The 15,134-nt window shown below is 36.8% G+C and overlaps 1 protein-coding gene across 8 annotated transcripts in view; it reads left to right on the top strand.

Moving 5' to 3' along the window:
• The window catches only part of UBP1 (upstream binding protein 1), a 41,942-nt gene that overhangs the window by 21,996 nt on the left and 4,812 nt on the right, over nucleotides 1-15,134 (top strand). For 4 of the 8 annotated variants that reach the window (XR_012672582.1, XM_075143149.1, XM_075143152.1 and 1 more), the window contains exons 6-13: nucleotides 1,055-1,207; nucleotides 1,361-1,471; nucleotides 2,019-2,126; nucleotides 9,280-9,383; nucleotides 10,224-10,278; nucleotides 10,423-10,516; nucleotides 13,412-13,502; nucleotides 14,209-14,318. Coding sequence is in view for 7 of the 8 variants with exons in the window: in XM_075143149.1 (XP_074999250.1) it covers nucleotides 1,055-1,207; nucleotides 1,361-1,471; nucleotides 2,019-2,126; nucleotides 9,280-9,383; nucleotides 10,224-10,278; nucleotides 10,423-10,516; nucleotides 13,412-13,502; nucleotides 14,209-14,318 (826 nt within the window). In the remaining variant the exon portion in view is untranslated. The remainder of the gene's footprint in view (nucleotides 1-1,054; nucleotides 1,208-1,360; nucleotides 1,472-2,018; nucleotides 2,127-9,279; nucleotides 9,384-10,223; nucleotides 10,279-10,422; nucleotides 10,517-13,411; nucleotides 13,503-14,208; nucleotides 14,319-15,134) is intronic. The other 4 variants (XM_075143148.1, XM_075143150.1, XM_075143151.1 and 1 more) reach the window with 2 other exon arrangements.

The raw sequence follows: 15,134 nt of genomic DNA on the forward strand, positions 1-15,134 counted from the left end.
CACATTGTCAGTAAATTAACTTTGATCTGGTGCAACTGAAGACATTTTTTCTAGTAAGAATTACACAAGTACTAAAATGTAGTCTCCTTGAAGAAGTGTGAGATAAACTATTGAATATTTTTGTTTATGCACTTCCTTAGAAGAAGTGATAACAGACTGAGTGAAAATGGAACTGATTCTTATTATGCAAGTATAGTTCACTTATTCTAAAGGCTACAGAACACAGCATAGTGGCACTGATTACACTTAAAGCTTCAAATTCCAGTCTATGGTTCTCCGTTGTTGACGGCCATAGGAAATAAAAAGATAGTATTGTAGTCATTGAGAGTGCAAGGTATGCTATTGTCCATGGTGCTTGGCTCGCTTAAAATTCCATAAGGAAGCAAAAAAAATTGGGAGCACTGTCCAGTGAGATTCTTCATAACTCTTTCTGTTACACTGATTTTCTCTTTAGATAATTTTTAGGGGTATTTCTAGCTTATAAACCCAGTCTTCAGGCTGATGCAGCACTTGAGGCCATTACATACTAATTAAAAAGTCTGCTGACTTTTATAGGAAGTTGGGCATGTTTGAAAATATGCTGATTTCACATGAGATTAAAAACTATTCCAGTCAGTGACCTTCTATAGCTTTGGTAATATTTATTACAAGTAACTCAGAAGTTTATTCTAGCTATAATGCATTGGACAACAGTATCTTGAAAAAGTTTTTGCTATATTCATGATAGATATAGTTGTCATCCACATACATTTTTCTTTAGATCCAGCAAGTTCTCATTTAATAAGAATCTATAAAGAATTCTGCTTTTTGGAGACGTTTTGGTGACACGCTTGTTTCCCCTCTTCCCTGTCAGCTCAAATATAATGTTTTTGGCTTCATTTGCATGTGGGCAAGAAAAGGAACGAAACGTTAGTTAGGCAGCTTGATCGTCAGATAGGCTGGGTAATTTGTTACTTGTCCTTAGAAAATGTACATAATATTGGTAACACATAATAAAATTCATGTCTAGAATACTTCTGAGGGTCCTTTTTGTTTGGTGGTTGGTTTTTTTCAGGTACATTGCATCAGCACTGAATTTACCCCTCGTAAACATGGAGGAGAGAAAGGAGTTCCTTTTCGGATTCAGGTCGACACTTTTAAACAGACTGAAAATGGAGAATATACAGATCATCTGCATTCAGCCAGTTGTCAAATCAAAGTTTTTAAGGTAACAGTAGAAAACAGATCCTTAATAAGTCTCTCAGAAGCTCTTATAAAGATGGGGGACATCTTTATATTACTGCTTGACTTCTGAGATCAGATTTCAATTACAAAACCGTTTTCCACCTGCTTTCTTGTTCATGTAACTGTTCGTTTTTAGCCAAAAGGAGCAGACAGGAAACAGAAGACAGACAGAGAAAAGATGGAAAAGCGAACTGCACATGAAAAAGAAAAGTATCAGCCTTCATATGACACCACAGTTCTTACAGAGGTAACAAAATAGAATTGCATCTGCTTATTGAGGAGAAAAGACATAGATACAGCGTATAACTTAGCTGCAGTCTTGGAAGGGTTGGGGAAGAATTATTTCTACACAAACATAAGCTTTTTATTTGACAAATTTGTCAAGTGAACAGCAGCATTAAATTTTAAGATTTTGTTTAGTAAATTTTAATTTAGATACTCGATAGATGCTTGTGTTAAAACACACTAAGATTGAACACTGTTTGACGGACTGTACTGAACCCTAGAGCAAGTGTTTTGGTACAGATCTAAAAATCTTGCAGCTGCAAAGCAAAAAAAAAGAGGGGGGAATCTAGAATTTAATTATCTGCCAAATTTGAGCTTCAAAGTGTATTTTTTGGAGATTACTGAATTTAAGGCCAGAGCCTCAGTAGGGTTTTGCATTTTCTTTTTATTTAAACATCAGTGAGTTCTATGCAGTTTTCTAAAGATTTCAGAACTTTTTAAAAGGCTTTTAGATCTTTCCTCACTGTATAATGAAAAGAAATTGATCGAAATCTTTGGTGTTTGTCCAGATGAGGCTTGAGCCTATAATTGAAGATGCAGTTGAACATGAGCAGAAAAAGTCCAGCAAGCGGACTTTGCCAGCAGACTACGGTGATTCTCTGGCAAAGCGAGGCAGTGTAAGGGACTTCTGCTTACCTTTTCATTGTGCAAGATACCTTGTGCAGTGTTAGATATAGGAGAAACTTCCATTATATAAAGTAAAAATATTTTGATTGCTGTGTCTTAATTTTATTCACTTTTATGTATACCAATTACTCCATGTTTGTTTTCAGCAAAGGAATCCTTCCTAAATCTAACACTTAAACTGTTGCAGAGGGACTGTGTAACTTTTAAAAGTCAAGAGCTTTCCATTTATGCGACTTTAAATGAAATCGCTTTTTGCTTTCCTGTATGTAATTAGTGAAAGTAAGAACAGTGAAATTTAGTGTTTTGTTCTGTATTTGTACTTACGTTCAATATAAGTTTCCATGTACATCAGTATTTTTAAAACGCCATGTAGTGCTGCTGATCGTTAGTTACTGATTTTTCCTTTAGCCATCTACATATTGTGCTCCAAGCAGGTTCAATCTCCAGGGTTCAGAAGAGTCAGCACATCTTCATGATGTGTACACTAACCCTCTATGTGCCCCCTCAATGAATCTAGCATATATCCTTGCGCACTCTTCCTGTCAAGGGTTAGCATTTTAGATTTCTTACGGTGAATATCATTGAGACCTCACATTTTTCAGATGAGAAACAATCCTGTATCTTCCATTTGGCAAGTTTAAATGTCAATTAATAATGGGACTGTGGGAGACAATTATTTGAACAGGCATATTGTGCTGACAGCTCTTTCCCAGCAGTGCTTAGGCAGTGACTGCCTGAGTCTTGTCCCTCAGACATAATTCAGTTTGTATTCATGATCTGTAAAAGTGATGTATAAGATTTAGGTTATAAAATACTTCAGTGTATGCCTCTTTTTGTTTATAAACTGTGTAACTGGGTGGGAGAGAAGAAGCAATATTAAGTCAGATAGGTTCTCTGAGGGATTTTCTTTTTGCCCCCTGAAACTATTGTAAGCACTGAGCTGTCGGAATTTACCTTCTACTGTTCTTGGTGGTTGGTTTTTTCTTTCTTTTAAGATGCACCTTTAGGATTCTTTGGCAGTGCAGACATTCTTTTATTTGTTCCAGATGGCCCTGGGGGGGAGGCACAGACAGGAGAAAACAGGATTTTATCACTTCACTTACAAAGCAGGTCTGAAGCATCTTTTGAAGCTGGTCCTTGGAGGGATTTCTACTTCCTCCCCTCCCATGCTCTCTTCTCTTTCTGTTGTTATAAGCACATCATTGAATGGTTGTTGCTTATAGGAAGAATAATAGAAAAAGGTATTTTTAAAAGATATGACAAATCCCTTGTCCAGAGTAGGACAAACTGTAGCCAAATGATATCTGAAAGTTGTCTAACCTGTTCTTAACTTAACATATCTCTTGAAATACTGAGCTTCTATGATTCGTAGCATTACCTTAATTGTAGTGAAGAAAAATTGAGGTAGGACAATTTTACAATAAGTACTGGACTTACAACACCTTTCCCAAAGCACACAAAGGATAGTGTGTGTGTGTTTATTTCTTCACTTCTTGTTTGGGATGAAGAATGACCCACAGACTATTTTGGAATAACAGCTATGTACAGCTTTCCAGTTCTCTTAATTGTGCAGCTGACTATTCCTGTTTTGCATTTGCCCGTAATAAAATGCTATCTTGAGATCATTTGGTCAGTTTGTTGAGACCATTTTGAATTTTATTCCTGTAGAATGAAATGCTTTCAGCCTTGCTAACTTGCTATCATCTGCACATTTAAGACATAACCTGTTCCATCATGACAATGATTTTTATCATTAGCAAAATTATTAGAAATGACCAAGCCCATAAAAAATACCATGAAAAACTGTTTTTTCTATATTCATAGTGAAACCTTGGTAATCACTATGCACTCATTAAGTTCTGTTTTTAACTATGTAAGTTGAGTGTACAACTTGTTTGCTTGATCTAGAAAAGGAATGTCTGATCTAGAGCTTGAAGGCCAACTCATCAGCCTTTTCCTCTTGTCACGAGAGAGGCTTATTCTTGTGGGCCTTGTAAATATGGACGGGGGATGATGCATGTTTCTACTTAGAGCAATTCTATCCTTGCAAATCTGTCTTCCCAAATGTAGCCATCCACTAAATCAGAAGGTTTGGCCATTAGCAGACTGACCTCGGACGTGCACGCATGTACTGTATGTGCAGTACAGTTGTCACAGAGGGGCTTAGACTCAAAAACTGAAGATCTGTTTGCCTACATTTAAGTATGAGAATTGACACTGTTTTACATATTATGTCTTTATATGTGCTGGATCTTGTACTTCGCGTATCCTAGGAACTGTGGCTCTATTACAGAAGGAAAACAGGATTGTTTGGAATGTATTTTTCTTGACGAAGTCGAAAGTGCTGGCTGTTACTTAGCCAGTAGATGCTTCCTAGATGCCCAGAAATGGTTTTCTGTTATCTTTTCGTGAATTCCAGAAATTTAGTTTGATCCAATCTATAGTTTTTTTCCTTTTTAAAGCTGGGTATTGTTATCTTCCTCCTACAACTAACCTATTATATAGGCTGTCTTTTTCATTCCTTGCTTCTTGCATTTCACTTTGTGTGTTGGCTTTTTTATTTTGCCCCTCCGAGATTCTGCTGTTCTATTTGCTGGATATTTCTAATTTTATTTCTTTTTTCTTCTTCCTGTATGATTTCTTCCAGCTCAGCCACAATCTGATTTGGACAGATTGTTTTCTTACCGTGCTTCCTTCAGGAAACATTGAATCTAATATCTTTTCTTTCCAATTTAATTCGTATGGGATTCTAACACAATACAGAGAGTTTGGTGAAGCTTCCTTTATGAATGGTCATTCTGCTCTGCTCTTCTCCTGTCCTTTCTAAGAACCAGAGATTTTTTTTCTAATTACCATCACCCGTCTTTTCCTTCTCATTCATTTTCATAAGAAAGCCATCTAGATATGCTTTTCCATTACTCCTTTTTATTCATCTGATGTTTCAAAATTCTGTGCATTCACTGCAATTTCTGCAGTATTTATCTCAGTATTTTCCAGACAGATGCATAGTTAAACTGCTTGTTAAGACTCTTTCTCATGCTATGGACCGTTGACTTTTTCTGTTGAGATAAAAGGCTGTAAACTTACACTGCCTTCTGGACCTCAGAGTGGTTGTTTATGTACAGGTGGCGTTCATCCAGGCACCATTTTATTAAGGAGGCCCCTTTTATTTTTTCCTCTCTTCCAAATATATAGAAGCTAGAGCTTATCTAAGGAAGAAGAGAAAAAACCCCACCAGATTCTTTCCCCTGCTTTGAATTTGAAAAAGCAGGCAAATTTATAATTGTGATAATTGAGTCTTTGCACTTTTTTCTGTCTGCGGTATCTTGGTTGATTTTTATATTAGTATATATTATATTATATGTCACAAGCTAGAATATATAAAGCTACAATTTGATTAAACTTGGTCAAATGGTCATTTTTTGCAGATAGAGCTGATTAGAGGGCACATGGAAGTTAGAAGACTTTCAGGTATAGACCTTGAAATAAATTGGAACATAGAGTTTTGGACGTGAAAGATTGGTGCAGAAGTTAAATATTTTCTGTAAGTGACTTAAATTTAGAATATAAAACCTTGTAGAGGCTATGAGAGTCAGAAAGTGAAGCTGGAGCAAAACTAATTTAGTAACATAAGCGTATAGTATTTCTTCAATTTGTTTCTCCTTACATCTGTCTATACTTTATATAGCAGTATCAGTAGCATACAGGATATGTAATGTGGGTGACAACATTTTGGGAATAACTTCTTTACTTCTGTATTCAGAATAATTAAGTCAATATGAGCAGAAAGTTTTTGCTTTTGCCAACAACAGCTGCAGTTGTTTGGGGCAAGAACCCCGTATATTATAGGTTCATTGAAAAAGCTCTGTCCCATGTATAATAAAATTGCTGTCCTGTTCTCTAAAGATGATGCTGTGTTCCCAAGTATACTAAGCCTAATTTGGAGAACAAACATTTTGTTTTCATGTTGATTTGGTATTTGAATATAGTATGGAGTTCATTGCCAAAGTTCAGTTTTACTCTCTTGTAAAGCATGAATTTGGGCAGATTGGAAGTAGGAAGGGAAATGATGTTAAACAGTGGCTTAGAATAACTTGAGATTTTGCAATTGTTTAGAAGTTAGGAACGTTCTGAGTTTAAATGCTAAACATCCTGAGTCTGAAAAGTCATACTTAAAAAGATTTCCTATCTTCCATTTTAACTCAATAAAACCATTGGTCAACACTTTCTAACTTCATTCATGTCCTATACAGAAGGATGTTAAAGATCTGAAACCAAAATAGTTTTCTCTTTTTCAAGAATTAATCAGTTTTGGAAATTAAGGCATAATTTCCAGAGTACAGGTGTATCAGTAGTATTGTATCAGTGTAGTAGTAATGGAGGGCAGTTAGTTTTGAGACCTCAAAACCAACTTCTTTGAAAATTCACCAGTATATATTCATTGTTCATAGTAGGTAAAGATAGAATGCCAATCTTTTTTCTGTTCTCTGATGGCTTTTTACAGAGTTGGATGCTTCCTTGTGACAGTGACATTTTTCTTTTAAGTTTATGTCTAATGGCCAGGGACTTCTGTATTAGTATCGTTAGCTTGCTGAATGTCCTTTGGTTAACTCAGTTTTGGGCTCAAGAATATAAGAAATATCCTGATTGATCAGACCACAAGTCTGTAGAGTCCAGTGCTGTGTCCCGGGCAGTGGCAATTGCAGATGCAGTTTCTGGAAAGGCTGCAGCAGGGAAGCCTTGCCACTTTCTGTGATCCATTCTCCTCATAAGCCCCCAGCGTCCAGAATCATCATGCAGGATGTTAGAAAGCACATCCCTGCTTAGTCTTTTTAGCGTTAATGGATTTGATGCCCAGGAATTTGTCTAACCCTGTTTCTGAACATAATGGGTTTGTGAAGTGTGGGACAATTGTGCATTTCAGTAATACCGAAAGCATAAGCAGCTCGGGTTAATTGCTAGAAGACGCTTGAAGAATATATGCTGTAGCCTTTTCTTTCTTTTTTTTTTTTTTTTTTAATGCTAGGCTTTCTTGTTCCTTGAATCTTTCAGAATTAAGTATCTCAGTGCTCAAATACTCATTTTTCCCTCCACTACCTATAAGACAGAAGAAAGGAGAACTGAGCCAATGGGCATGATGCAGTAGTATTATAATTACTACTACTACTACTTTTTTTTTTTTTTTTTTAAAACAACTGATTCTGTCTCGGTGGATAGTTAGTAATATTTTTTCTGGGCGAGGAGACAAGGTAGGAAAGTGTTTATGCAAGAAGAAAGGCTACTTGCTTTGGGTTGGGATTTTCTTTTTCTAAATATTTCAAATGTGCTGCTTCTTGCATTTAAACTCAGAGTTCTGTTCTGAACAAATTCAGCTGAGTTTGAAGGACAGAAGCATTAACTGCCTTGGGAATGGCTCAAAAGCTGGTCTCTGACACCAATGCATTCTTCCCTGCCCCTGAATTTAAACATATGTCGAACAGAGTCTTGTAGTGGAATAGTGGCTAAGGATGTACAGCTTGCATCTGTGTGTCTAGATAAACATCTTGCATTAAAATTTAGGGAGAGAATGCCAGAAAATTCAAGCAAATTAATTGCACTTCCAAAATATTTCAGAAGAACAAAGCTAACATTATTATGTTGAGCTTTTATTTTAAAATTATGGCTTTGGACCACATAATTAGAGAATGAAGGCCTATTTTAACTACCTGTTGTAATATAACATCTTTGAGATTAACATTAAAATGAACTTGAGAAGAGAAACAGCAGATGGAAATATACAGAATAGGAGGAAGAGTGGGTAACACTAGAAGGTCATAGAAGAGCGTGCTTTGTGTGAATGGCGCTGTTTGTAGTCTAACGGGTGGCTTTGACTATGTAATTGAGGGCAGTGCGTACACAGTGGCTAGCAAAAATACTGATCAGATCTCAGACAGATGAAGAATTCCTAATTTTTAAGCTATTGGTATGCAAGATTAATTTTTTTAAATTGTATGCGCCATGCTGGGGAACCTGCAATCTTACTCTGACAAGTGAAGACTGGAGTCCAGCACAGAAATGTTGTTAACTGTTTTACAGAAGATTGCAGCTGGTATTGCGCTCATTTACTGCTTCCCCCAGATAGTGAAAGGGTCTTTCAACATAAAATTGTTGAAACATGTTTCCATTAATATTAGGTCATACTTGTTCCCCTCCCTCCTCCCCCGCAAGGCTATGATATAACTCTGGAAATTTCCTTACAGAATATTTAGCTGGTGCCTGACGAGTATATCAGAAATCTTCGTTGTTTTAATAGGAATGGTCTTTAGCTTCCTTTATCTTGGGCAATTTGCTTGTTTTAATCCTGTCCGTTTGTCTTTGAACATACCAAAATCTGTTTGTTTTTTATTTTTCTTCAAAATACTGAATTTGCAATGGTATGGGAAACACTAATAGCTAGTCTCATTTTGAAGGGCTTTTATCATGGTGATTTAAAAAATATCCAAAAAAGACTGACTAAATTGGACAGCTGGCTCATCATATACTTGTAATGACTTAAATTTGTGTATAAAAATTGCAGTTCACCGAGCAGTTTAGAGAAAGCAGTACATGTAAGCATCATTTTAGTCCTGCAGTAAATTAATAAAAATTTTCGATTCACAAAATTTCTACTGAAAATTCCATTTGTATTTAATTGCTGTCAGGGCAGATACATTAAATTTATCCACAAGGTGAAATCTAGCTTCATAGTTTTACTTACTATTGCTGAACACCTATTGTCAAGTGATGATACCTGCAGTTTAAACAGCCCCTTCATCTCTTTTAGGATGAAAGAAATTTTTTCAGCAGATGGCTTGGGGTTGGTTGGTTGGTTTGTTTTAAACTGAGTAATCTGGTCAGGTCTTCTGTCAGTTCCACCACTAATACCTTCACTTTGTTAACAGAAGACAGTATAAATAGGAGTCGTCTTGAAAGAACAAGATAAAAGAAAACTGATTTTTACCTGGATTTATCTGCATGTAATGTGTGGGATGGAGGGAATCTTTATTTGGAATTACAAATCAAAATTCTATGTGGAAAAAAAACTGGCTTTAAATGAAAGAACTGTGCATCAGAGTAAAAAATGTATTGTCAAGAGAAACTTAAGTTTTAATTCTTTATCTTCAGTGCTCACCATGGCCTGATACTCCTACAACATTTGTAAACAACAGTCCTACTCCTGCTCCAGCTTTTACCTCTGCTCAACATAATACCTACAGTGTCCCAGACAGGTAGGTTTCTTTTCTGTATCCTAATTAAAGATAACATTCTAAATCCTTTTATTCAAAAGCGTTTTCTGAGTAAATCTAGGAGCTTGCAACTGTTTTCTGGTTCCACTGGGGAATGAGAGATTGTTTGACCTATATATTTATTTTAGAGGTTGACACTTGCATCATGTGATTCAATTATAACATAATTACTTCTGCTTCAACATTTTTCATTCTCTGTATACATTGTTGGAAACTTTTCTTCTTGTCCTTTGCCATATAGCAAATACTTTACCTTTTAACTATTCCAATTTAGTCCTTGTCTATGGAAACTATATAGCTTTTTTCAGTAAGAACAGTCTTCATTCCCCTCCTACGCAGTTAATATAATTTGCAAGAAAAAAACCCAGCAATAATTTTTACAAGCTTTTCAACAGAAATTGTATTGGTAAAAACATGTTGTATTGAGGCATTAATTAAACTAGTGTAATTAAACTTGGGTGATCAAGGAATGATTTACAGTGGTATTGTCTGTTTTGTCTGCCTTGTATTTTACTACCTCTTCCTCAGTCAACCTTAAGACAGATAAGTGGCTATACAACCTCCCGTGAGTGTTGGTAAAGCTGCTTCTCCAGTTGATAAAGAATACACAGAATAGGAACGAGATGACTTGCATATGGAAGTGTGATAATCTTTCTCTTGGGCTTAACTTAAGTTTCACTCTATGCAGCATTTAATTTGTCTTTCAACAGTGATATTTATTGTTTCGGGAATGTCAAGTTATTTTTCAGCAATGCTTCAATGTTTTGCTTAATAGAATTCTAGTAATAATCCTTTTTTTTTTTTTCTTTTTTCTATCTATAGCAATTCTTCCTCCCCAAATCATCAAGGAGATGGAACCTCTCAAGGGTCTGGAGATGTGAGTGTTTGCTTTCTGATACTGATCATGGCTATATTTGTATATTTGTGTCAGAACATTTGATTTATACATACCTTGATATTAGTAGGTACTAAGGAAGTGGTTTTAATATCCAATTATCATATCCAATCTTGTTTCTTACAGCAGCTTCATCCTTCAGCCACAATCCAGGAAACTCAGCAATGGTTGCTCAAGCATAGGTTCTCTACCTATACAAGGCTTTTCTCAAATTTCTCAGGTATCTATAGTTTCACTTTTTTATTTTGAGTCTTTCTTTGTGTTAGCAAGCAAGTTTTGTGTGGGAAAATTAATTCTCTAAAAACAAAATGGCATCAATATTTATTGTAATTTACTAATTTACTTATTAAATGTTCAATTTGCATTGAAAGGCACAAATTCATCCTAACACCCAAAAGTGAAGCTAGGTTCTTTTTCCCCGACGATAGTTCACAAAATCGTTTTAACCTTGATTAGTCCTTTGAGAAAAATAAATGGATTTGGTGAGTCAGACCAGCAGGCCATCTATTTTGCTATGCTGTTTCCTAATGGCAGCCAGTATGCAACGATCTCAAAGAAAGTACAAGAAATTGCTAACATCTGCCCCATGTTAGATCTCTTCTTAGGAGTTAGATTTGATTGTAGGATGTGACGCTTTCATCCTTCCAAATTCCGAAGCTGTGAATAGTCATCTTATTCACAGAAATGGCAAATTCTTTTTTGTATCAAACTCTGCTTCAGTGCCATGCAACAGGAGAATTCCTTTACCTACATGTATTTGTCTATTTTTTTTTTTTTTTTCATTTCAGCAGAATGTCTGATTACTCTTCCTTAAATGTGTGTCAGTGTAGTTTCCACTAGGTGTATGGAAGCAAGAAATAGCAATGGGTGCACTATCTGGGGCTATGTTTTACTGTTTGCTTCTTTAATCCTCCATGTAATTGTGCAAAGAGTGGGATGACACAGTACACACCATGAGTAAAATTCCTTCTCAGTTTTCTTTGGTGACACATGATGGGGAGACTCTGATGAATAACTCTGCTTTCTGCCTCTTAGCTTAGCTCATGCTTCTGCCAGAATTCCCTTTGTACGAGGCATCTGCCCTGGTCAAGACCGTGTTTGGTCAAGACCGAAAGTGCAGATTCTCTAACGTGGCATTCTTGAAAGACTCAAAGTTTTGTCTTTTCTGTAGCTAGTTAATTCTATTTGCTGCTGCCTAATGTTTTCTGCCTAAAATTCACACTAATTTCTGCTAGGATATACAGGTTCTGAGAAATAAGCTTACATTTAGCCTTTCTGAACAAGCTGTGAAGGTGTCATCCAACCCTGAGAAAGGAAGTTCTGCAATCTTGCTAATGAATGAGCCAGTATTTTGCAGCACCTTCCTCAGCAAACGGTGTGGAAACATGGTGTTGATAAAAATTATTTATGTATAGTTCTGGTGACATTAATATGGGCAGCAATAACTAAAATTTTATAAACTACTGCTAATAATAATATAGTAATATAATAAAAATAACTAAAATTATGAGACCCCGGGGTCCATGATGTTTTCCTATACACAGGCAGTATGACTTCTCCAAATAAAAATTGACCAGACCTTGAGATGGTAGTGAGGCTTCTGGAAAAACTGCAGCTTTTGGCATATAAGAACATGATTTCTTTTGAGGGGAAAAAAAGCCAAAATAACATGTATAATGTGTAAGAACCACTTGGCACTAATAGCGATCTCAGCAATAAACTGGTGCCGTGCTGGGTTTCCCTCCTCGGCGTGGCTCAGTACACCTTCTAGCAAAGCAACCTGTTCTTGTACACCGGTGGGCAGTGCTGCCGCAAGCTTCCCTGGATCCAACAGCATCTGCCAGCTCATCAAGACCGACACACTAAGGCTCCTTAGTTAATCAGTGACATGATGATTTTATTTTAAATGCCATGGACCTAATGGAAAAGCACACTATTTTATAGTCAGCCCTTGCAGGGTTGGAAATTGACCATTTATTCTTCTGCTGTTGGTTAGTTTTTGATCTGTGCTTCTTGTATTATGATTGCTAAGCTTTCTCAGTAAACTTTAGTACCAAATTTCTGACAAAGACTCTTGGAAAACTTTTAAAGCAGTTCTTCTTTTTCATTATTATCTTTATATGTTTCTAGAAGTCAAATACTAGCTGGCTGGTCGATTTTCTTTGAAGCAAGAGGTGTAGTGTAGCTTTTATTACACTTCTTCAGGTGTGGTGGGTTTTTTATTATAGTACTTAAGAGCTATGATGACAAATTATTTTTGCTGGCTTTTACCTATGCATTCCTAGATTGTCTGTGGAGTATTTTCATGAATAAAGACTATGGTTTTTTCCCTGTCCTCCCTCTCATCTATTACAGTGACTGATTTTTCAGACTGTTGTTTTCTTTGGCTTCTGAGAAGGATCCTTCCATTTTGTGTTTAGATCTGCTTAGTATCTTTTATGGAAGCTTCCTTTTCTAAAGTAAATGTTCTGGGAACCAGTTGTTTTCACAGATCACTTATTCCCAGGATCATTTAAAAACACCCTGCTTTTGGATGGAAGTATCCCATAACCTGGATTCACCCCATACGCTGCTGATTTATTGATTTGACGACACTGATTTAGTTATGCCAGGCTTTAGCAGCATCTTCTATAAATGAGTGCATTATAATAACTCCAGTGCGTAGAGGATATGATGTATTAGTTAAACGTCTGGGGTGATTCATTGAGTGTCACTGCATGTTACTGCATGTGAGAAACCATCAAATATCTTTGCTCTGTATTTTCCATGTGTCTAAAATACGCTAACCTGGGTGTCAGTTAAAACTTTGAGTCATTTAGGCCATTGTCTGGATATAGAACAATCATCTGTCTCTACAAAAATTGTGTGCCTTGCAGACTTTGTACTTTTTTGAAGATGTGAGCACCATCAAGTGAAACTAACCACCTTTGGAAAACCGGTCGTTTTTTCTTAGTGCTAGCTAGCGCCTGTTCTAAATTTTACTTGCTTGTTTGTGTTTGCAGGATTCCATTTTTATAATGGTGGAGTTTGTTATTCTTGGTTTAAATGAACACACAATTTATTTTAAAGAGTATAGATGTTCTAAAATACACTTTGTACAATCATGTTTCTCCAGGTGCTGATTTATTAAAGCTGACAAGAGAGGATCTGGTACAAATCTGTGGTCCAGCCGATGGAATTCGGCTATATAATGCACTGAAATCCAGGTAGTATGTTGAATGTGAGGTTGAGTGGGTTTTGTTCTGTCGTTTACTAGAGTCCCCCGTCCTTAGAATTGGGAGATCTGGGAAGTCAGTGTCAGGATGGGCCTTGATGCCTGTGTGAGCTGTCTCAGGAATTGGCAGTCTCACTATGCTTAAAAAGAGCCTGCTGTGCACGCCTGCAGGGCAGACCCCAGGTGAGATGCAGGCACCGAGGAGTTCAAAGGTTCAAAGGCTGCAAGACTGTACCAATGCAGCTGGGCACTGCTGACTTCCTGGCACTGCCGAAAACAGATGGATTTGTTGCCAAGACACCAAACTTCTCATTTAGGGGAACTAAGAACAACCCGAGGCCTTTTGAGGTTACAATTACTGTGTGCTAATGCAGCATCCCAACTGATGTATCTGATTCTGACTGGAATGGGTATTTGTTACCACTGACCTTTATAAAAATTGTCGTTGTTACTCAGTAATTACATTCCAGGATTCCAGCAAGCAGTGTATTGATGAACTTGGATTTGATTGAAATTTTGTTAAAATGTGGTAGCATCTGAGACACCACTTACCATTACATTAGATTTTTTTTGGTCAGTGAAAGAAAATATTTCAAGTATACTATTAGGTGCAACAAATCTACATTTGTGACATATCAGGTTCCGTATTTCCAGGGCAAGTAACCTTTTCTCTGATACGTGATTTATTTGAATTGCAGGTCTGTTAGGCCCCGTTTAACAATCTATGTCTGTCAGGAGCCATTGAGGAGCATACAACTGGAAAGACAAGATGCAGGCAATGGTGATAGCAGCAATGGTGCAATATATGGTATGGCGCCTAGGGGGTCTCTTAGCTTACCATTTCTGTGACTTAAAAAGTCTAAACCAAGATGGATGGGAAGGAAAAAAGAACAGTGAAGAGGCTGAATTTCTGTTTCTGGTGTACAGAGAAACAATAGGAAGTTGTATTCAGAACAGCATTGCTGTTTTAACACTGCACGGGATGAACAGAACCTTAAAATCTCTCAAGGTTAAACCATTGATTTTTTTTCAGTCCATGGATAAAACTGTAGTTACATGGTAATTACTTAAGGAGCTCTCAAAGTAGCTGTGCTATGTTGTTACAGCCAAGGTATTAACCAGATAAACGTAGGTGCATGTAAAAGCTACGTGCAAATACAACACTTAGATTCTTTCCCATTTTCAGTTAGGTTTTGCTGTCATTTTCTGTGCAACTGAACTAAAACTGGTACAGCTTGGACAAGGAAAAACAGCCAAGCAGTGTACGGGCTCATGATTTTAGTATTATTTTCCTGAGAGAGAGCTGCTGTTGCAACACAGGAATTGTAAATTCCTGTCAATCTTACAACTAAGAGAATGGAGCTATTTGAAATGATTCTTTTCTTGCTCTTGGCTTTGAGTGAAGAGACCTCCCTCCCAACCAACTGAAATCTGTATAGGCTGCTGCTGTAATAGTAGTTGTGTATTTTCGATGCAAGAATTGAGGTGGAGGAGGATCTGTAAATAGGGTACTGTGTCTGTCAAATACGTATTTTCCCTCCGGATATCTTCAGTCTTTGGTTTGGGACAGAAGAATGTGCAAACATGGAGCTGCCAAGGGCTTCTAGAGCTATTAAATAAAGCT

Source organism: Calonectris borealis, chromosome 2 (assembly GCF_964195595.1).
Source record: "Calonectris borealis chromosome 2, bCalBor7.hap1.2, whole genome shotgun sequence".
In the NCBI taxonomy this organism is placed as follows: domain Eukaryota; kingdom Metazoa; phylum Chordata; class Aves; order Procellariiformes; family Procellariidae; genus Calonectris; species Calonectris borealis.